Consider the following 24,442-nt stretch of genomic DNA (forward strand, 5'->3'; position numbering starts at 1 on the left):
CGCACCTTTGAAGTTTGGGGAATCTTGCTGGGTAGTGGCGCCCTCACTTCCAGCAGATATGTTTGGGCCCTCCCCTTCCTGGTTCCCTAATTTTAGGGGCCTTGATAATTCGCCATTTGAAACAGAAGAAATGTTCCCCTCAGGCCGGCACAACTGCATATTTTTTATTTCCTAACTTATTGGTGCCTTGACTAATTTTATTTTTTCATAGACGTAGTGGTATGACGGCTGGTTTTTTTTGTGTGACGAGCTGTAGTTTTTATTGGTACCATTTTGGGGTGCATGCGACTTTTTGATCACTTGTTATCCTTTTTTTTTGGGAGGCAAGGTGACCAAAAAACAGCAATTCTGGCATACTTTTTTAGTTCTTTTTATACAGCGTTCACCATGTGTTATAAATTACATGTTAGCTTTATTCTGCGGGTCAGTCCGATTCCGGTGATACCTAATTTATAGCACTTTTTATGTTTTACAACTTTTTGCACAATAAAAGAACTTTTGTAAAGAGAATGGATTTTTACTGTCGCCAAGTTGTGAGAGCCATAACGGTTTTAAATTTTTCGTTGACGGAGCTGTATGGGGGATTGTTTTTAGCGAGACGAGTTATAGTTTTTATAGACACCATTTTTGGGTACATGCGACTTTTTGATCACTTTTTATTTCAATTTTTGGAAGACAAAGTGACCAAAAAATAGCAATTATGTCAGTATTTTTTAGTTATTTTTTTTTTACGGCGTTCACTGTGCGTTATAAATAACATAATATTTTTATAGTTAAGGTCGTTACGGTCGCAGCGATACCAAATATGTATGGCTTTATTATTTTTTTCAATAATAAATGACTTGATAAGGGAAAAAGGGCGATTGTGTTTTGTGTTATTATTTTAAACTTTTATTGTTTTTTTTACACTTTTGTTTACACTTTTCTTTAGTCCCACTAGGGGACTTGAAGGTCCAACTGTTTTTTTGATGTTGTAATACATTGCACTACCTATGTAGTGCAATGTATTAGAACTGTCAGTTGTTCACTGACAGCAAGCCGATCAGGCTCCGCCTCCGGGCGGGGCCTAATCGGCTAACGTAATGGCAGATAGGAAGCCATTGTTAGGCAACCTGTTGCCATAGTAGCAGTCGCCAGCCTTGCCATCGCTTGGCAAGGCTGCCGATTGCATACAAACCACTTTGATGCAGCGATTGCATTGAATCGCTGCATTGAAGGGGTTAACGGCAGGAATCGGAGCTAGCTCCGGTTCCTGCCGATAGATCGGGGTGTCCGCTGTAACATACAGCGGACACCCACTGCTGATGACGCCGGCTCAGCTTCTGAACCGGAAGCTGAGTCGGCGCCATCTTGCCGATGGTACCGGAAGCCTCCTGGGCCCCGCCGACGATGGGACATAGGAGGATTCCGTTACAGGCTGATCGGGAGGTAAGTATTAGCCCTCCGATCGCCTTTGCAGCCACCGGCAACCCAGAGATCACGTTGCTGGGGTGCCGATGGCTATAAACTCCTCACATGCTGCGATCTCTATTGAACGCAGCATGTGAGGGGTTAATCGGTCGGATCGAAGGCTAGCTCCGGTCCTGGCCGATACCTCAGTGTGCCAGCTGTAACATACAGCTGTCACCCGGCGGTGATGTCGCTGGCTCAGCTCCTGAGCCAGCTTCATCTCCATGACGTACAGTTACTTGGAGATGCGGGAAAAGGCCATCTCCCATGACGTAACTGTACGTGAAATTGCGGGAAGGGGTTAAGGGATAGTTATAGTCATCCTGTCAAACTTCTAATGGTCTAGAGCAGTTTAGAGATTAACACCTAATATCTTTGGTAGGCTATGGTGATGAAGGGGTTACTATTACTCCTCACATACAATCACTTTCACGCTCCTGTCATTTTCACCTCAAAAACATCTCCAGAATCCGCCCTTTTCTTACGGAGGAAACCGCCAAAACTCTCATTGTTGCTCTGATTCACTCTCGTCTTGACTACTGTAGCTCATTACTAGTCGGTCTTCACCTCACCAAACTCTCCCCTCTCCAATCTATCCTCAATGCAGCAGCCAGGCTCATCTTTATGACCAACCGCTACACCAACGCCTCTAATCTGTGCCAGTCACTGCACTGGTTGCCCATCCCCTTCCGAATAAAATTCAAACTTATTACTCTCATCCACAAAGCTCTCCACAGCGCTGCACCTCCTTACATCTCCTCCCTCATCTCTGTCTACCACCCTACTCGGGCTCTACGTTCTGCCAACGACCTTAGATTAAAATCCTCCATAATCCGAACCTCCCACTACCGTCTCCAGGATTTCTCTCGTGCTGCACCCGTCCTCTGGAATGCGCTACCCCAGACAATCAGATTAATTCCCAATATCCACAGTTTTAAACGTGCCCTGAAAACACATCTGGTTAGACAGGCCTATAACATTCCCTAATCTGACTCCTTTCCATGGCCCTCCATTTAGATTAGTCATCAGAATAATGTTCCCTCACACTCCTTCTCTTCATGTCCGTCATACACGGATACTGGCTGGTGACCGGCTCATGCAGCTTTATGTTACCACCGCATGTGTATAAAAATGGCCGGACCATTGTACAGAACAAACACTATTACACTTTGTGTCTCCCTTATGTCCTCATAGATTGTAAGCTCTTGCGAGCAGGGTCCTCACTCTCCAGGTTTGAATTGTAAATGATCTTTGTCACTATGTAATGTCTGATATTGCTTGTTTCATGTTCCCTCTAAATTGTAAAGTGCTGCGTAATATGTTGGCGCTATATAAATAAAGATTATTATTATTATTACTATTGATGTCCATTATACATGGTGCTCTAGGGTTCTTATGGGTTTATATCTAATATCTATGATGTTCTAAAACTTAAAGGTAACTTGTCATTAGATTTTAGGGCACTTAACTACCAGCATGTCGTTTTACTACTTGGGAATAGTGTTCTGAACTTTGCCCCTCTCAAAAGAAAGTTATAATACAGCGTGCAATGTATGTAAATGACCAGGGAATAGTCCTGAGATTACTCCAACGGCGTCCTGCACATGCTCAGTACACACATAAAGCTGCGGCTAGTACACCTGGACTCATGTCCGGTAATTTACAGACAGCGCACACTGTATTATCATTTCTTTTTAGAAAAAGTGGTAAAACAGACAGTTTTGAGAGGGGCATGTTCAGGACGCTATACTCCAGTAGTGTTACGACATGTTTGTGGATTATTTCCCTAAAATCTACTGACAGGTTCCCTTTAAAGGGAATCTGTCCGTAGATTTGACCCCCATAACCTCTTAAAACAGCTAAATAGATGCTGGGGGAATAAGTTCAAACATCTCCATGTTTGCTATCATAAATCAAGTACTGTACACTGGAGAAAATGATCTTTAATTCACTCGCATGCCGTATTCTAATGAATCACTTACTGTCCACTAGGCGTTCTTTTCATCTGTGAGGTCTCCTGAATTATTGGCGACAACACCTCCAAAACCCCTTTTCTGCTCTTGATTGACGTCTACTGGAGAGGATATTGTATGAGGCTAGAGACGCCAATAAAGAGCGGAGGAGTTGCTGCTGATAGCGGCATATCTCACTGCAGAAATCCATATAAACTCCCCCTAGTGGTGGCAGAGTAAATTTTATGTTTTCTCCTGAACTGGACCCCCCACCAAGTGTGTCCATGGTTTACATAGTTACATAGTTAGTACGGTTGAAAAAAGACATATGTCTATCAAGTTCAAACAAGAGATATATAAACCCTTGCCCTTCTCCTACCTTATTTGCCCCGGTGGTGAATGCACAGTGGGGCCATAAGGCAGATATTTCCCGTGACCATTGTCTATTTGCATACCTCTTTTGTATAGTTTTTCACATTAGGTAATTATTGTTTAACAACTGCCATGTTTTCCCTGTTTTTCAGTGGGTAATGTGTTGAGCAATGATTTGGGATATGTGTATCTATTTAATATGGAGCATTTAGTAAAGTTTTGATATCATATCTATACAAGTAGTGTATATTGGACCGTGTGTATTTGGGGGGGTTTGTGGGTGTATATTTCTTTCTGTACGTAACAACCAAATCACAAGGCAAGGACCACTCTTCTTGAAACTAACACTTATGTTGTATAAATGGGTTAGCTACTCTCTAAGGCCCCATGCACATGGCCATGCCCATAATCACGGGCACAGCCGTAAAGAACGGACATGTTCCATAATTTGCGGTCCACTTCTAAGGTCCGGACACCTTCTTGCAAATATATACGGGAAGGTGTCCTTGGTCAATAAAAGTGAATGGGTCCGTAATTGCGGACCATAATTACGGTCCGCAATTATGGACAATTTTTATGGTCGTGTGAATGGGGCCTAAAAAATGCAGATCTAAAAAGTGCAAAGTACTGTATATATTAATAAAATTGTAAAAAAAATTAAATTCAATCATATAGAAGTTTTTTATTTATTTATATTTTTTTTGGTGGGGGGGTCCACCTCATAGACCCTGATGTTTATGGTTTTCTCTGCTATCATTCTTTATGGACACCAGCAGATCCCTCTGGTTGCTGAGTTTTTGAGTTGAGACCTATTGATTTCCCAAAAAACGATTGAGATTTCTGGCAGCCACTAACCCTTACTTCATCAAAATAACTTGCACGTTCAGCACAGGCAAATTGCCAGCTGAACAACAGTCGAATGTTACTGAACAGCTTTAGATATGTAGGAACCTTGGGCATAGGCATTTGAAAATAAATGATCATACTATACACTATGAATGATTATTTTTAAATTGCCTAATAATAACATTTCCAGGTAGAGGTCGTAAAGCACACATCTTATTTAGCTTTTCTTGTGCTTTTAGGAGGCTCAGCATCCCTGGAACCAGAGAGTCCGTTTTGCAAGAGATATTGCAGCAGGAATGGTGAGACTATCTATCTATCTATCTATCTATCTATCTATCTATCTATCTATCTATCTATCTATCTATCTATCTATCTATCTATCTATCTATCCATCCATCTCATATCTATAAATCTATCTATCTATCTATCTATCTATCTATCTATCTATCTATCTATCTATCTATCTATCTATCTATCTATCTATCTATCCATCCATCCATCTCATATCTATAAATCTATCTCATATCTATAAATCTATCTCATATCTATCTATCTATCTATCTATCTATCTATCTATCTATCCATCTATTTCATATCTATCTATCCATCCATCCATCCATCCATCCATCTATCTCATATCTATAAATCTATCTCATATCTATCTATCTATCTATCTATCTATCTATCTATCTATCTATCTATCTATCTATCTATCTATCGCTCTCATATCTCTCTATCTAGCTATCTATCTATCTATCTATCTCATATCTATCTATCTCATATCTATCTATCTATCTATCTATCTATCTATCTATCTATCTATCTATCTATCTATCTATCTATCTATCTATCGCTCTCATATCTATCTATCTATCTATCTATCTATCTATCTATCTATCTATCTATCTATCTATCTATCTATCTCATATCTATCTATCTCATATATATCTATCTATCCATCTATCTCATATCTATCTATCTATCTATCTCATATCTATCTATCTATCTATCTATCTATCTATCTATCTATCTATCTATCTATCTATCTATCTATCTATCTATCTATCTATCTATCTATCATTTTCGTTTGACAGTTTGTCTTTTCCTACGAACAATTGAAACATTATTTCTAATATATGTATGGAATTTCTTCTAGACCTACCTCCACTCTATGAATATAATTCATCGGGACTTGAATTCTCACAACTGCCTTGTACGAGAGGTAAGGCAGTCAGAATGCATAAACTAAACCAAAATGTCATTACAAACTGCACACACACAGGTGATATTTTTCTGTATAGGGTTTTTGCCAGATATGTAGGCATCCTGTGTGAAACAAGAAACAGGGCTGGCATTGGCACTGGGCACAGGGGGCATTACAAACTGGGTAAACATGCTCTACAGTGGTCAAGCTGAGAGTGGGGGTAGACAGGGGTCCACTGTGTCTCTGACACCCAAAGTCCCACAAAGGCTGTTAGCATACCAAAGAAGATGTTATTTCTATTAAATCATTGTTGAATAGCAGATTATAATTAATGTTATTACTTTTATGTATATCATTAATTGTAAAATATGTTCACAGATTTCTATAAATACTTGGTCAATTGTTATGTTTTGTCCCATAATCGGGGAACAGTTGTTCAGACCCAGCTTTGTGTGAAATGTATACATAAGGCCCTGTTCACACTGAGTTTTTTTTGACGCGGGAACTGCGTTGGATAACGAGCCAAAAAACCTCAGAAAATGCCTCCCATTGATTTCAATGGGAGGCGGAGGCGTTTTTTTCCCGCGAGTGGGAAAAAAACGCTCGCGGGAAAAAGAAGCGACATGCCCTATCTTCGGGCGTTTACGTCTCTTGACCTCCCATTGACATCAATGGGAGGCAGAGAAAGCGTATTTCGCAGCGTTTTTGCCCGTGGCTCTCAATGGGCGCGAGCGAAAAACGCGGCAAACGGCATATGAACAGGGCCTAAGAGCTAGCCATGAATATACTCCTCTACATGAACATAAGAAGAATGTGCTTATTATAAGCAGAGCCACAAATTATCATGTACTGTACATATCTCCGTTCCTGCACTAAACGTTACACCTTTGTCCCTGGCATTTAGGATGGCAGCCTGGTGGTAGCAGATTTTGGTTTGGCACGATTAACAACAGATGAGGCTCGGGACCTAAGGAAAGACCGAAGAAAACGTTACACAGTAGTGGGGAATCCATATTGGATGGCACCAGAAATGATAAATGGTGAGTTAGAAATACAAGCTTACAAGTATGATAGCGTCTGTGCACTGTACATGGAAGGATCATACAAATGCCATGTAAAAGTAAGATTCATGTGTTACGGTAAGTTTACGGGCACGCTGTTCAGCTTACAAACCAATTTCATGTCCCCTTTTTATTATATTGCATACTATGCGGTCACTGCATTCAAGCCATACCAGCAATTAGGATTAATGGGTTATTCGTGTAATAATCCCAAAAAGTTGATAAACCCTCTGCTACTGTTGGGAAACTTTATAATGTCAGATCCTGGGCCCCCCGTTATATGAGAGTTTAGAGGGTCACTTATAGCTGCACTGTGCCGAGGGTTCTTCCATACCAGGGTCTCAGCTGCTTCTTTCTTTTTGCAGGAAGACGTTATGATGAATCTGTAGATGTTTTCTCCTTTGGGATTGTGCTCTGCGAGGTATTCACGTACATTTTTGCTTTTCTACCCTCTAGTTTTTTTTAAAATTTGGCTTTGATACTCAATTGATCTGTACAAATTATTTATGCTGACACCACCTATTAACCTGAGCTGTCTAGAATTTATCTATCTATTGTCTGGTCTCTTCTCCCTTAGATTATTGGCCGTGTGAGTGCAGACCCTGATTATCTTCCTCGCACCATGGATTTTGGGCTGAATGTTCGTGGCTTCCTGGATCGATTTTGCCCCACAAATTGCCCACCAGGATTTTTTCCCAGTGCAGTATTATGCTGTGATTTAGACCCCGAAAAAAGGTAGGCTACTGTTTGAGTGCTGGTTAAAACAACCCGTTTGCGACAACATTTTCACAATGATCTTCAGAAGGACTCGATGTCAAGTTTTTAGTGAAAGATAGCTTTAGGCCACATTCATTTTTGCGTGTCCTGCCCCCATATTCTGTCTGTAAGTAGGGGAAGAATACGGAGACACTTTTCTTTAGAGATGTTCACATTTCTGATATTTAATTTTTTTTAAATTGTGATTTTTTTATTTTTATTTTACTATGTAATTTTCTGTATTAAAAAATAATCCTAAAATCATGCCGCTTTAACTCTGGCCAATGAGCCTCATAATAGACTGACACTTTCTGTTCTGTAGAGATCACTTCTCAGCAGTCATCTGATTATCATCACAGGCAGGATTACAATGACAAGTTTCACACACACACACACACACACACACACACATATATATATGTATATATGTGTATATATATGTATATATATGTGTATATGTATATATATGTATATATATATATGTGTATATATATGTGCATATATATATATATATATATATATATATATATATATATATATATATATATATATATATATATATAAAACACAAGATCCACCATTGACAATTGGTGATGGGCACAGCTCCCTTCCGATCCCTTCCTGCACAATGCACAGGTCACAGAATGCCTAGAGAACTCTCCCACAGAAGTCCATGGGTACCTTCCTGTTCACAGGTACCAATGGACCATGTGGCTGCTGTAAAGCATATCTCTAAGTGCTGTTTTCAGCAGCTCAGGCAAAATGGCTGCCCCCTTAATCATGTACAAAAATCAATGACAATTAAATAATAAAACTGTCTAGAAAAAAAGATTAGGCTTCACTACCTGGTTTTAATTAGGAAAAAAAATATATGTAACACATTTCCTTTCAGCACTGGCAAGTTACATCTGACCCATGAGAAAATATTACTTTCAGCCCAGCCACAAATAAGAGTAAAGAGAGGAGATTTTGGAACTTCTCCTGAACATCACAGTTTTATTTTACCCTTAACTCTCTTACAGGCCAACTTTCTCGCAGCTTCAGCTCTGGTTGGATTCTCTCCTCAGACACTTGAATTTGCAGCTGCCTCTGAGCTCACATCTCGACCAGCTGGAGAAAGGTTTTTGGGAGATTTACAGAAGAGGAGATAGTACCTTACATGCACATCCTGAAGTCCCAGAATAACATCAGCTCCAAGGATGAAGAATCCCTAAAGAAGATATTCCACTTTGTGTGTATTTGTGGGGAGCTCATACTGCTTACCTTTGCTCGGATTAGGGATCGTGTCCCTACATCCTTGATTTCAGAAAGGGTCCTGCTGTGCCGGAAGTTGTTGCCACAGACTGTGAAGACTGAAGGGGAATCCAAAGATGTTGTAGTTCCACTGGGTGCCTACTGAGTTTAGTAAGCTGGCAATGGTTCTTGGACTGGCAAAGATGAACCTGTCTTTTTTTAATGTGGCACTTTCTAAGCGATTTACGGCTTTAGTAATGAATATACTGTATGTTGTCCATAAGGGCGTCATTCCATCACACCCTCCCTGCATGACGCCCTTTTCTGTCAATCATTTTGGTGCAAAGGAGCATTCCGCACCTTGTGTAAATACCTATCTGTATATTTAGACTGTGCATAGCTTTCTGTACATATCCTCCCAATGTCTGTGACTTTAGCCTCTTGTCCTTGATGACTTGTTCTTGTTGCCAAGAAGGGACTACTGCTTTTCGCTATCACCTCAAAGTAGGCTTGGTCTCTGTCATAGGACCATAATGCACTCGGGTAGAGAACAGTGGCGAATCTGTGAAGTAGATTTCCCTGTCTTACACACAAAAAAGACATCTTATAATTTTATTTAATGTTATTTGTCTACACACTTGGCACTTATAGATTGGTTCTCAGCTTTTAAAACCACCAGCATTCTTATGTCTACACATCATTATTGTTGATATATGCAGCACCCAGAGGCGGCCATATACGCATTAGTGCTCCGATGACACACATCTTATGTAATAGATGTGTAGCTGTGAAATGAAATAGCTGCAAGTGAGTGATCTGAAGCTTTTTCCGGCTTCCTCCATTTTTCTTTTGATATGTTTGCAGTGTTCTATAAGTGCACTTCATAGTCATTTCCTTTATGTGTACAGCGCCCTCTAGTGTGAATTTTCCTCAGTGCAGCAGTTTTGCACATTTGAAAATAATCCACATTTTTGCCTTATATTATGTATGAGGAAAATGTTTTTTTTGTTGTTTTTTTTTTATAGAATATTAATACAATTTCTCTGCTACAGTTTTGGCCTTAGATTTTGCATTTCATTTACTAAAAATGTAATCTCTTACCTCAGAGTTATATGAACATTCACATTTCCTGTCATAAAGAATGTAGGTTTGCAGAATCTGAAAATGAAGGATTTTGCAACCCAAGCTCCTACTGTACACGAGGACAGAATTGTGTTTCAGCATCTGGATTCTTATTCAGAACAATTGACTTTCATACCCAATTTGTCAAACTGTCTAAAGCTACCCATAGAGATTCTAACAATCTAATGCCTATGTAGACAGTTAGACCCTCTTTTGATATTTTATGAAAGATTGGGCTGAATTTTACCGTGCAATTATATTTTTTCCTTCAAGCGAAGTGTTGCTGGAATTGTCTGGTAGCCGTTTATCTGCCCTACGTGAGGCAACCGATCATTTTAGTAGGGGAATTGTCAATTTTAAATGTTAGCAAAAGAGTTTTTTGCCACAAATATTTTTACCTATGAGCAGAGCTCATCCGCTTACATATAATCCCTACTTGTTAGAACGATCTCTTAACAATAAGCTGATCACAAAGTGTCCCTCTTCCGAGGACCATCAGCTATAATTTGTGTTTAAATCTGGCAGTAAGTGTTCAGTTTCCCTGCAGCGCCACCTCAAGGAAAATTTAACATTACACAGTCCTTATTCATATCAGTAATGTAGGACAGGACAGGTCCTCCAGAGCGAGGGATCCTTTTTGTAACTACTCTCAACTCTGCCAAGAGATGAGGATACTGAACAGAGGACCCCCCTGTATTAACTCAGAATCTCCTAACAGGGTATATAAAAATATGTTTTGGTAACTAGACAACCCCTTTAAGGGTATCTGAACATCTTCTAATATCTTAATGATATGATCTCAGTGATGTTATCAGTATGAACCTGCAATCTGACACCCCCAGCTCACTAAAATAAAGGACTGTGTCTGGCCCCTTCAGATTTAGTTTGCGACACTCAAACATTTCCGTATATCTGAAGCTGATGGTGCTCCCATTGAAGTCAATGGAAGAGTAATGCGCTTTAGCTCCGTACGTGAAAATGTAAGACTAAAGCTAACTGAAGTCAAAGAGGCCCTTTGCTGCAATCCCTTTGTTCAGGGACATAACCATAGGGATGCGAAGGTAGCAGCCATATCCAGGCTCTGGTGCTTGGGTGGGGGGGGGCATTGGCCCTTCTGTCACATAAGAAAACATCAGTGTTATAAATGGCACATGGCAGCTAGGGGGCCCAGTTGGGAATTTTTCATTTGGGCCCAGGAGCTTCAAGTTACACCGCTGCCCTTTGCCCTAATAGTGGGTAAAGGTCTCAGCTCCATACCCTACCAATGATATCTTCTAACATGTCTCCTAGAGATGTCAGAAGATATACCCTTTAACTCCGTGCACAGCAGTATTTTCATTCTCGCCATCATCTATAAAAGAGGGTAGAAAACTGCAGGTATGTTTAGCGAATCACAGAGCCGAAAACATTGAAAACAATCGATGATTCCTACAGGACAATCACAGGTAATAGCCATGATACTTGTTGGACTACAGATGCCATGTGACAGCAGGTCGTGTAACAGACCCAAAAGCACATATAGAGAAACCCACTGACCATCACAGTCTGTAAAAGAGACAGATTATTTTTATCTTTCATTCTGAAGCGCTGTCCAATCACTAGCGTTATACCCTTTGATAATTAGATGATTTTCTTGCTACAAAGAAGGTTTTGTTAAACTGTGTTTTTTGAGTGTCCCATCTGGTTTATACTTTCATGGACAACTGTATAGTGACCTCCCGCTATGTGCATCTCCAGAACTCTGCCTTCTGGTTGCCGTTCTTCTAAGAATTCCTACTAAGTACATCTACTGAAAGGGTAACTAAACGTTTGACAAACTTCAGACATGTCATAGTGAAATGTCAGAAGTTTTGATTGGTGGGGGTCTGAGCACTGAGACCCCCACCAATCGCTCAAACGAAGCGGCATAAGCGCTCGTGTGAGCGCTGAGCCACTTCGTGTCTGTTCGGATTTTTCCGGAAAGCCGATGTATCGGAGTACGGGCTCATAGACTTTCTTTTGAGCCCTGTACTCTGATACATTGATTTCCGGAAAAAGCCGAACAGACACGAAGTGGCTGAGCGCTTACCCGAGTGCCTCTTCCGCTTCGTTTGAGCGATTGGTGGGGGTCTCAGTGCTCAGACCCCCACCAATCAAAACTTCTGACATGTTAGAAGTTTGTCAAATGTTTAGTTACCCATTAACTCTTAGAAATAATGATTTATTGGAACACTTTGGGCTACAATATCAAGCGAGCTACAGACATTGGATTTTTTTGGGGGCGAATTGCAGACCACCTGATGTCTATAAGAAAAAATTACTGCTCCCAGCATCTCCGGTGAGGGGAAACAGATCAGACAGGATGGATTTTAACATGTCCGAGCCTATTTTTATCTCTGAGATAAGCGGTGTAAAGTGTATTTGGTAAACACTTATCTCTTTTCCTCCATAGAAATAACCTATCTATTCGGAAGAATCAAACAGGCATGTTTACAGGGGAGTTTGGGAAGATAGCTCAACGATGTGTTTTTTTCTAACTTTAGAACTCAGTCTGTCACCGAATTTCTCACAGTGTTTAATAAGTCATCAGTACACAAACCAATCTCAACCATTTAATCAAACTACACGTAATATAAACTACTGTTTGTTGTTGTTTTTTTTTTTTTTATTGTGTAGATCTACTATACATAAATAGATAGTGAAATATTTAAAGGGAATCTGTCAGCGGATTTAAGCCCTCCAAATGCTGACGGTGCTACATGTGAAGTTATATTGAGTCTCGTTTAAACATATTGCCGCACTGAAACGATGCTGCAAACCCCTCGCCACTGTGATCGGCGATATAGATATGTTTAAACTAGACTCCACAGAATCTATGTAGCTCCGTTAGCAGTTGATCGGCCACTTTATATTAGACCAGTGGTCTGCAACCTGTGACACTCCAGCTAGGAGCTGTTGTAAAACTACAGCTCCTAGCATGCTCCAAGCTGTAGGCTCCCAGAGCATGCTGGAAGTTGTAGTTTCACTGGGGAGCCAGAGGTTGCAGACCTTTGGATTAGACTGTATTGTAAGAATCTGTCACCTACAGACTATTGCTCTATGGAAAAAGAAGTAATGCGAGTAAATGTCTGTAGCCCCAGCCTAAAAGCAGGTTTTTTTTATAGGCTTGAAAAGGATTTGTTTTTTTCTCAATCTAAAAAGATCCAAAATTCAGCACTGATTACTTTTTTAATATAACTTTATGGGGGTCAACGCTTTGTCTGATATATAACGTAGCACCAAATGCTATGTAATGCTAAATGATAAAGAAAGAGGCAAATAATTACATTCTGGCCTTCTTCAGCCACCACTTCGGGAAATTTAGAAACTTACTGTATACGGTTTGTACATTGAACGTAAAAATGAACAGTATGCAATATGCATGAAGGCTCCCCCTAGTGGTGGAAGCAGACAGTTAGAAGTTTACCATTTTTTCTTTATGCGTATACAGGGAATTTGAAGATCTGTAATTGAAAAATGGAGCTCCGACCATTATAAAGATTTATTATTAAATTAATCAGCACAGAATATTGGACCGAAAAACAACATGTTGATAAACGGTGGGCATTTACGCTTATGTTTTTTGTAGGATTCTTTTGTCAATCACTGTAAAACAGTCGCTATGTGAAGAACAGCTAATAGTCAGTGGTAGGCAGATAATATTGCACATATTTTGTACTGTATGCGGTTGCTTTCAGAAACAACACTGCTTTTAGGAATATATTGAAGTTGCTTTTTTCACTAAAAACTTGTTCATTTTCTGTTGAACTTTGCTGCAAAGAAAATCAATCTGAATACATGAAGTTGTCCCATTATTTGCTCTGTGTTCTGTGTATTTATTTGTCTTTTGTTGGGGGGGGGTAAATACAGTAAAGGAAATGTAGCTACTGCTAGTCCCAAGGCTGGCGTCGGCATCGGTAAACCTGGCCAGATGCTCAGACATTCTTAGCTTGATGGGCCCATGGTGATCTGGGTGAACATGCTGTACACATGTCAAGCCAAGTCTGGGGTTAACAGGGGCCCAGTTTGACTCATCACCCAAGTGGCCTCACCCATGTAGCAAACCCTGGCTTGTCCAACCTATTCTGGCTTCTGCTTATAAAAAATCAGCGCCCATGTTCCCTTTTTCCAGTTAGGCCTTTAAAATTGAAGGCCTAATTCACATGGACCATCTATGTGTCTATATTGTTCCTCCGTATGCCTCTGATTTCACATGGAGACATATACTGGGTTTTTTCTCATGGAATTATATGGAATCTATGAGTTAAAAAAAATTCCAGCATGTTCTATCACATGCCGTACAGAGGCACCATATGGAACCGCAGTGACTACGTGTGCCACAATACAGGCTCCGTGAAAACGCCTGTACCGCATGCATGAGGTTGAACACTGGCACACAAATAAAAAAATAAAATCTATACATAATGGGATGGATTTACTGATGCAATTCCACCAGTTATTATAAGACTATATTATCAAGGCATTGATACTTTTCCCTACTAAACATTATATTTTGTCAGTTAAAGGGAATGTGTTGCCAGAAAAACATGTTTTTGTTTTTTTAATTAAACATTTAGTGTGTAGGTGATTAAACATTGTTCAAATTTTTTTTATTTTTTTCACGAGTCAGGAAATATTATAAATTAATTCTAATTTATAATATTTCCCATTGCTGGTCACTAGATGGAGCTATTCCCAAAATTGCAGCATTGCAAAATTGGGTAAAAAGCCCTCGCTCTAGTGAGCTCTCAGCATCCCCCCCTCCTTTATCCTGGCTAGTGCCGGGATAAACGAGGGGTTTGAACGGTCTAACCTCCTACACTGTGTGTCGCCATTTTTTGAGCTAACACACAGTGTAGTAGGTTTACATACAGTAGTAAACACACACAAACACGAACATACATAGAAATCTCTTACCTGCTCCTGCCGCCGCGGCTCCCTCCGGCCCGTCCGCTCCGTCTGCTGCCGCTGGTCCAAGTGCACAAGTCCGGAAGCCGCGACCGGAAGTAGTAATCTTACTGTCCGGCCGCGACTTCCGGTCCACAGGAAAATGGTGCCGGACGGCGCGCATTTCAAATTGGACTGTGTGGGAGCGGCGCATGCGCAGTTCCCACACAGACGGCGTACATGTTAGTGGATGGAACGGGCCCCGTTCGCAGTCCCTATGGGACTGTGACTGCCGTATTCCATGTCTGTATGTGTCGTTAATCGACACATACAGAAATGGAAAAAAAATGGCAGCCCCCATAGGGAAGAAAAAGTGTAAAAATAAGAAAAAGTAAAACACAAACACACAAATAAATATAAACGTTTTTAATAAAGCACTAACATCTTTAACATATTTAAAAAAAAATTGTGATGACACTGTTCCTTTAAAGGTGGCAGTGGTCTTTCCGTCATCTGCCAGTCTGAGCGATTTATTTATTAAAGTTTTCCACCACATTTCTGGACAGTTCAGAATTTTGCATACTCTACACAACAAAATCTGCTTGCCTGGAAGCACGTACACCAGTATTAGTAAATCTCCCCTATTGTACGCTATGAATGTAAAACACATTTAGTGCTTTGTTACATGAGCTTGGTTTATTAAAACTATTATGAAGCTCTGGGCAAGACTATAGCTAGATAATGACATGATTATTTACAAAGCATTGCAGAACATCTACTGCAAGCTGGTGAGATGCCAGGCGGCTGCAACTCCTTCATTGTCCCATCTGGTACGATAGAGAGGACCAGAAGCTTCTGCAGTCATGCTGCTGGCCACAGACTTCACTAAGTCACCTTAGCTTTAAATATCTAGCAATGCTATTCTGTAAGTACCATGTATGGCAAGACAGACACAGTATCAGTGCTCATCCTCAGGGTTGCCAACCTCCACTTTAGTAATTTCTGGACAACTGAGCTAAAAATCACAGACAGACCGAAATGTTTACGGACACATTACAAAATAATTGCCTGTGCACTGTGCAGTGTTCTAGGAGTGACTCACCAATTACAGCCCCGCTTGTCGTTTTCCCATGCTAACTTACCGTGGGAAAGCTGCAAGTGGGGCGGTGGTAAGTCCGACTCACTCACCACTCATTCCAACCACCGCTGCCGCCAGGGTCTGTTTTAGTGTGGGCATGGGCAAGTTAAAAGTAGGGCCCTAAATGTTGAATTACTGTATTAATTATGCAGTCAATTCAGGAGGCAGTTTGTAAAGAACTGCAGCGCTGATTTCCAGCGCATCCAGCAGTGCTGCAAGCCCCGAAGCATATGTCCCCCCTCTCACACAAAAAATGATACTGTCACGTTGGGTTTGTGGACCCACTGGGCCGTACCGCCTTGACGGTATGGCAGCTGGCGAACAGGGCGCAGGTCACAGTCTATAGTTCGTATAGGGTACTTGTGGCAGCTTGGACAGTAGCAAGGCAGGCTCGGCTGGGACTAGGCAGCAGGCAGACGTCAGGCGTGGTATGCAGTACAGCACGACTATAGCTCAGCACGGCACTTGACCAGGATAGCACGAGATACAGGATACAGGTACGGGAAACACTGGGAACTGGAAGACACTAGGGGACCATTTGCATAGACAAACTTTGGGTACGACATCGCTCAGGCATGAGAGGAAGGGGCTGGGCCCTTCTTATAGTCCAGGGTACTCATGGACAAAGTCTCTGGTAAGGAGAGAGGATAAACCCTACCACGGGGAAGGGATGCACCAGGAATCAGCTTCGATAGGACAATCATACGCCTGGTGTGGGGGCAGCGTCTCCGCCTCCTTCTTGCTGAAGACGTCCGAAAATGCAGCATAATGACCAGGCAATCCTGCCAATGACTGAGGCAGAGGAGGCTGAGCCAAACAAATCTGTCCCAGGCAACGGTTGTGACACTCGGAGCCCCACTGGAGAACCTCTCGAGAGTACCAGTCCAGGACTGTGGCATGTAGTCGGAGCCAAGGCAGGCCCAGCAGCACGGGGTTAACGGCCTTGGACAAGACAAAGAACGATAGCAGCTTGGAGTGGAGAGCTCCCACTTGGAGCCTCAGCGGCTTGGTCACAGCTATAACTGGGTCTGGTAGAGGTAGTCCATTTACCGATGTAACCGCCAACAGCCTCTCCAGAGGGGTAGTGGGTAATTGAAGAATATCCACCAGGTCTCTACAAATGAAATTAGCAGCGGATCCAGAGTACAGATACGCAGAGACCCGATGCGTTTTCTATGGTCACAGGTATGGACAATTTAGACGGAAATCCTCTTTTACACAAGGTTGTCTCTCCTACCAACCCTAGGCTTTGACGCTTTTGGGGACACAGACGCACAAGATGGCCTCCGAGGCCGCAATATAGACAGAGTTCCGAAGTGCGTCTGCGTTGTTTCTCCTTGGTAGATAGCTGACATTGGTACATCCTCACAGACTCCTTAGGAGGATCGGCATCTGATGACAGCAGAGGTTGCTGCAAGGGTGGGGCCGGACTAGGAAGGCCTCCCTCCCGACGAGCTTCTTGGAGCCGTTCTCGTATCCTCATATCAATCCGGGCGGACAGAAGGATGCAGTCATCCAGGGTAGATGGTAGATCTCGGGCGGCAAGTTCGTCCTTAATCTTAGGAGACCGTTCCTGCCCGAATGTAGCCACCAGGACCTCATTGTTCCACAACAGTTCTCCTGCCAGGGTGCGGAAGTGGATGGCGTACTCGCCCACGGAGGTGTCTCTTGGCGTAGGTTTAGCAAGGAAGCCGCTGCAGAAGAGACTCGTTCAGGCTCCTCAAACACCATGCGAAAAGTCCGTAGGAAGCCCTGGAAGTCAGGTGTCTCTGGTCTCTGTCTCTCCCAGATAGGATTCGCCCAAGCAAGGGCCTTGCCAGTGAGGAGAGAGATGATGAAAACGACCCTCGTGCCATCAGATGAAAGTGCACTTGCATACAGGCTGAAGTGGATCTGGCACTGGTTCAAAAATCCACGACAGGTACCTGCGTCTCCATCATAGCGGTCAGGAAGCTGCAAAGAAAAACGGGGATCAACACTGCAAGGAGGTGTAGTCTGAGGATCAACACTGCCAGTAGGTGTAGTAGGAGGAACGGCATTAGTAGGCTTGTGACGTCATCTTGGTCTTGGATCGACAAGTGGGGTCCATGGCCTGAGCGTACTGTCACTTTGGGTTCGTGGACCCACTGGGCCGCACCGCATTGACGGTATGGCAGCTGGCCAACAGGGTGCAGGTCACAGTTTATAGTTCGTATAGGGTACCTGTGGCAGCTCGGACAGTAGCAAGGCAGGCTCGGCTGGGACTAGGCAGCAGGCAGACGTCAGGCGTGGTATGCAGTACAGCACGACTATAGCTCAGCACGGCACTTGACCAGGATAGCACGAGATACAGGATACAGGTACGGGAAACACTGGGAACTGGAAGACACTAGGGGACCATTTGCATAGACAAACTTTGGGTACGACATCGCTCAGGCATGAGAGGAAGGGGCTGGGCCCTTCTTATAGTCCAGGGTACTCATGGACAGAGTCTCTGGTAAGGAGAGAGGATAAACCCTACCACGGGGAAGGGATGCACCAGGAATCAGCTTCGATAGGACAATCATACGCCTGGTGTGGGGGCAGCGTCTCCGCCTCCTTCTTGCTGAAGACGTCCGAAAATGCAGCATAATGACCAGGCAATCCTGCCAATGACTGAGGCAGAGGAGGCTGAGCCAAACAAATCTGTCCCAGGCAACGGTTGTGACACTCGGAGCCCCACTGGAGAACCTCTCGAGAGTACCAGTCCAGGACTGTGGCATGTAGTCGGAGCCAAGGCAGGCCCAGCAGCACGGGGTTAACGGCCTTGGACAAGACAAAGAACGATAGCAGCTTGGAGTGGAGAGCTCCCACTTGGAGCCTCAGCGGCTTGGTCACAGCTATAACTGGGTCTGGTAGAGGTAGTCCATTTACCGATGTAACCGCCAACAGCCTCTCCAGAGGGGTAGTGGGTAATTGAAGAAGATCCACCAGGTCTCTACAAATGAAATTAGCAGCGGATCCAGAGTACAGATACGCAGAGACCCGATGCGTTTTCTATGGTCACGGGTATGGACAATTTAGACGGAAATCCTCTTTTACACAAGGTTGTCTCTCCTACCAACCCTAGGCTTTGACGCTTTTGGGGACACAGACGCACAAGATGGCCTCCGAGGCCGCAATATAGACAGAGTTCCGAAGTGCGTCTGCGTTGTTTCTCCTTGGTAGATAGCTGACATTGGTACATCCTCACAGACTCCTTAGGAGGATCGGCATCTGATGACAGCAGAGGTTGCTGCAAGGGTGGGGCCGGACTAGGAAGGCCTCCCTCCCGACGAGCTTCTTGGAGCCGTTCTCGTATCCTCATATCAATCCGGGCGGACAGAAGGATGCAGTCATCCAGGGTAGATGGTAGATCTCGGGCGGCAAGTTCGTCCTTAATCTTAGGAGACCGTTCCTGCCAGAATGTAGCCACCAGGACCTCATTGTTCCACAACAGTTCTCCTGCCAGGGTGCGGAAGTGGATGGCGTACTCGCCCACGGAGGTGTCTCTTGGCGTAGGTTTAGCAAGGAAGCCGCTGCAGAAGAGACTCGTTCAGGCTCCTCAAACACCATGCGAAAAGTCCGTAGGAAGCCCTGGAAGTCACGTGTCTCTGGTCTCTGTCTCTCCCAGATAGGATTCGCCCAAGCAAGGGCCTTGCCAGTGAGGAGAGAGATGATGAAAACGACCCTCGTGCCGTCAGATGAAAGTGCACTTGCATACAGGCTGAAGTGGATCTGGCACTGGTTCAAAAATCCACGACAGGTACCTGCGTCTCCATCATAGCGGTCAGGAAGCTGCAAAGAAAAACGGGGATCAACACTGCAAGGAGGTGTAGTCTGAGGATCAACACTGCCAGTAGGTGTAGTAGGAGGAACGGCATTAGTAGGCTTGTGACGTCATCTTGGTCTTGGATCGACAAGTGGGGTCCATGGCCTGAGCGTACTGTCACTTTGGGTTCGTGGACCCACTGGGCCGCACAGCATTGACGGTATGGCAGCTGGCCAACAGGGTGCAGGTCACAGTTTATAGTTCGTATAGGGTACCTGTGGCAGCTCGGACAGTAGCAAGGCAGGCTCGGCTGGGACTAGGCAGCAGGCAGACGTCAGGCGTGGTATGCAGTACAGCACGACTATAGCTCAGCACGGCACTTGACCAGGATAGCACGAGATACAGGATACAGGTACGGGAAACACTGGGAACTGGAAGACACTAGGGGACCATTTGCATAGACAAACTTTGGGTACGACAACGCTCAGGCATGAGAGGAAGGGGCTGGGCCCTTCTTATAGTCCAGGGTACTCATGGACAGAGTCTCTGGTAAGGAGAGAGGATAAACCCTACCACGGGGAAGGGATGCACCAGGAATCAGCTTCGATAGGACAATCATACGCCTGGTGTGGGGACAGCGTCTCCGCCTCCTTCTTGCTGAAGACGTCCGAAAATGCAGCATAATGACCAGGCAATCCTGCCAATGACTGAGGCAGAGGAGGCTGAGCCAAACAAATCTGTCCCAGGCAACGGTTGTGACACTCGGAGCCCCACTGGAGAACCTCTCGAGAGTACCAGTCCAGGACTGTGGCATGTAGTCGGAGCCAAGGCAGGCCCAGCAGCACGGGGTTAACGGCCTTGGACAAGACAAAGAACGATAGCAGCTTGGAGTGGAGAGCTCCCACTTGGAGCCTCAGCGGCTTGGTCACAGCTATAACTGGGTCTGGTAGAGGTAGTCCATTTACCGATGTAACCGCCAACAGCCTCTCCAGAGGGGTAGTGGGTAATTGAAGAAGATCCACCAGGTCTCTACAAATGAAATTAGCAGCGGATCCAGAGTACAGATACGCAGAGACCCGATGCGTTTTCTATGGTCACGGGTATGGACAATTTAGACGGAAATCCTCTTTTACACAAGGTTGTCTCTCCTACCAACCCTAGGCTTTGACGCTTTTGGGGACACAGACGCACAAGATGGCCTCCGAGGCCGCAATATAGTAAGAGTTCCGAAGTGCGTCTGCGTTGTTTCTCCTTGGTAGATAGCTGACATTGGTACATCCTCACAGACTCCTTAGGAGGATCGGCATCTGATGACAGCAGAGGTTGCTGCAAGGGTGGGGCCGGACTAGGAAGGCCTCCCTCCCGACGAGCTTCTTGGAGCCGTTCTCGTATCCTCATATCAATCCGGGCGGACAGAAGGATGCAGTCATCCAGGGTAGATGGTAGATCTCGGGCGGCAAGTTCGTCCTTAATCTTAGGAGACCGTTCCTGCCAGAATGTAGCCACCAGGACCTCATTGTTCCACAACAGTTCTCCTGCCAGGGTGCGGAAGTGGATGGCGTACTCGCCCACGGAGGTGTCTCTTGGCGTAGGTTTAGCAAGGAAGCTGCTGCAGAAGAGACTCGTTCAGGCTCCTCAAACACCATGCGAAAAGTCCGTAGGAAGCCCTGGAAGTCACGTGTCTCTGGTCTCTGTCTCTCCCAGATAGGATTCGCCCAAGCAAGGGCCTTGCCAGTGAGGAGAGAGATGATGAAAACGACCCTCGTGCCGTCAGATGAAAGTGCACTTGCATACAGGCTGAAGTGGATCTGGCACTGGTTCAAAAATCCACGACAGGTACCTGCGTCTCCATCATAGCGGTCAGGAAGCTGCAAAGAAAAACGGGGATCAACACTGCAAGGAGGTGTAGTCTGAGGATCAACACTGCCAGTAGGTGTAGTAGGAGGAACGGCATTAGTAGGCTTGTGACGTCATCTTGGTCTTGGATCGACAAGTGGGGTCCATGGCCTGAGCGTACTGTCACTTTGGGTTCGTGGACCCACTGGGCCGCACCGCATTGACGGTATGGCAGCTGGCCAACAGGGTGCAGGTCACAGTTTATAGTTCGTATAGGGTACCTGTGGCAGCTCGGACAGTAGCAAGGCAGGCTCGGCTGGGACTAGGCAGCAGGCAGACGTCAGGCGTGGTATGCAGCACAGCACGACTATAGCTCAGCACGGCACTTGACCAGGATAGCACGATATACAGGATACAGGTACGGGAAACACTGGGAACTGGAAGACATTACGAGACCATTTGCATAGACAAACTGTGGGTACGACAACAACGCTCAAGCATGGGAAGAAGGGGCTGGGCCCTTCTTATAGTCTAGGGTACTTATGGGCTACGTATACATTAAAGTCCGGTGTGCACGCTGCTCCTTTAAGAGCGGGCACGAGCGTGCATGTGCACCCTACGGGACCCAGCCATGGTGAGCAGAATTGAGCGCTGGCGTCTCCTGAGGAGGAGACTGGGCCAGCGCTCGCAGACCCATGACTGCGGCCGTCAAGAGGTGAGCGAACCTGACGGCCTGTGGCCATGGACCTGACAGATCTATATACATATACAGCTATTAAATCATACTACTAAACCAGATTAAACATTACCTGCATACTGTTACTGAACACAACTCACTATTATAAGACCAATATTACCAATAATAACACAATACAAGGTCCAAATTATACCGCCACACCATAACTACATAGTGACTGAATACCCCCAAACTGTTACTGAATAATACAGCCACACCATAACCACTTAGTGACTGAATAATACCCCCATATGGTTACTGAATCATACCGCCACACCGTAACAACATAGTGACTGAATAATACCCCCATACTGGTACTGAATAATACTTCCACACCATAACCACATAGTGACTGAATAATGCCCCCATACTGTTACTGAATAATACCGCCACATCATAACCACATAGTGATTGAATAAAATTACTACACTGTTACAGAATAATAACGCCACACCATAACCACATAGTGAATGAATAATACCCCCCATACTGTTACTGAATAAAAAAAAACTACACAAAGACCAATATTACCACCATAGAGTGACCATATAGTGGTAGATGCCAGTTATACACAGGAGCTCTACAGACCATATAAGTGACAACAGCACATTTATATCCAGTGACTCACAGGTGATATTTTCTCTGATTAGGGTCGTTCTCTTTCCCTTTTTTCTCCATCCAGCCCAGACCACTGTGGTGACTTATTCCAGCCATGACTCGTCTCTGCCGAATTTTACACACAGACATGTTGGTTTCTTGCTTTTCCAGCATCCCCCCCCCCACCTATACCCCATCCTCTAAACAAACATGTAATCTACAGTGCCCAAGATGGTAAAAATGATCCCTCAGTGCTCGACACAACAAAAGTTCCCCCTCTGTAGCCGTGCTCTCACACAGTAATAATGCCCCATTTGTGCCCCCTGTAGATAGTACCACACAGCCCCTCTTGTAGGTAGTGCCACACACCCCCCTCTTGTAGATACTGCCACACAGACCCCCTTGTACAGAGTGTCACTCACTCTCTTGTACTTAGTGCCACACAGCCCCCCTTGTAGATAGTGCCACACAGCCCCCCTTGTACAGAGTGTGAAACAGCCCCCCCTTGTAGAGGGTGCCACACAGCCCCCCTTGTAGAGAGGGCTCTCCTCTCTACCTGATGTGACTCACATTTAGTGGTCATGTGGCGGCGGTCTGAGTGAGGTCGGTGCCGGCCCGGGAGTGGACCAGTCCAGTGTGACCTAAGTCAGTCACCTTATCTCACGTCACTGGCGTGAGGTCAGGTGATTCTGGTCAGGTGACTGGACTGGTCCACCACCGGCACCGACCTCACTCAGATTATTTACTCTCTTGGCCGGGGCCTGCATATTTTCAGATGCCGAAGAAGTCAAGCGGAATCTGAAAATATGCCCGCAGCCTATTCTTCCCTTTGCACTGCGCGTGTACATTTTGGCGCATGCGCAGTACAACGTTCCGGGAGAATTTGACTAAATCCCGGACGGTGCTTTTTTCTGCCAGACGCTACAGTCGGCAGAAAAAAACACCTGTTTTTTGCGGCCTGTCCATAAATTTACGGATGTTTAGCAACCCTGCCCATCCTACCAAGGGCTGCATAGAAAGGATTTGTGGGGAATCTTTACACAGTGTAGTTTTGGTGCAGCTGCTGCATGGGATTTTTTTAGTACGCAAAATAGGGAGCGGACACAAAGAAAGAATAATTATGTAGATTAGGCTCTGCTTGCATTATGTTTGTGCCCTACGTTTGCCATGCATGTTTCAAGTGTGCCACTGAACATATGCACTAGAAGTATGCAAATGTGTGTCTATACAGTACATCTACCACTGAATCCTATTGTAAAACAATTTATACTTTTCTGTATACAACTACGCCTTTCAATATATTTAAAAAAAATTGGTATTCCAATGTACGTATACCAGCCAAATGTACACCAAAAGAACACTCTTTGGAATTCTGTATGTATGGCTAATAGAAGTCTAAGCTAGATTAATTTATCGGGAACATTTTCTGACCAATAGGCCTAATGCATAGCCCAAGTGTGATGTGA

The 24,442-nt window shown here is 44.3% G+C and overlaps 1 protein-coding gene across 2 annotated transcripts in view; it reads left to right on the forward strand.

Annotated features, from left to right (window-relative positions):
* The window catches only part of LIMK1 (LIM domain kinase 1), a 103,883-nt gene extending 92,023 nt beyond the window's left edge, over positions 1-11,860 (forward strand). For both annotated transcript variants that reach the window (XM_075854116.1, XM_075854117.1), the window contains 6 exons: positions 4,859-4,918; positions 5,776-5,841; positions 6,728-6,863; positions 7,250-7,305; positions 7,462-7,619; positions 8,663-11,860. In XM_075854116.1, the coding sequence (XP_075710231.1) occupies positions 4,859-4,918; positions 5,776-5,841; positions 6,728-6,863; positions 7,250-7,305; positions 7,462-7,619; positions 8,663-8,825 (639 nt within the window). In that variant the 3' untranslated portion in view covers positions 8,826-11,860. The remainder of the gene's footprint in view (positions 1-4,858; positions 4,919-5,775; positions 5,842-6,727; positions 6,864-7,249; positions 7,306-7,461; positions 7,620-8,662) is intronic.
* Positions 11,861-24,442: the final 12,582 nt, after the last annotated feature.

Source organism: Rhinoderma darwinii, chromosome 2, assembly GCF_050947455.1.
Source record: "Rhinoderma darwinii isolate aRhiDar2 chromosome 2, aRhiDar2.hap1, whole genome shotgun sequence".
Classification (NCBI taxonomy): domain Eukaryota; kingdom Metazoa; phylum Chordata; class Amphibia; order Anura; family Rhinodermatidae; genus Rhinoderma; species Rhinoderma darwinii.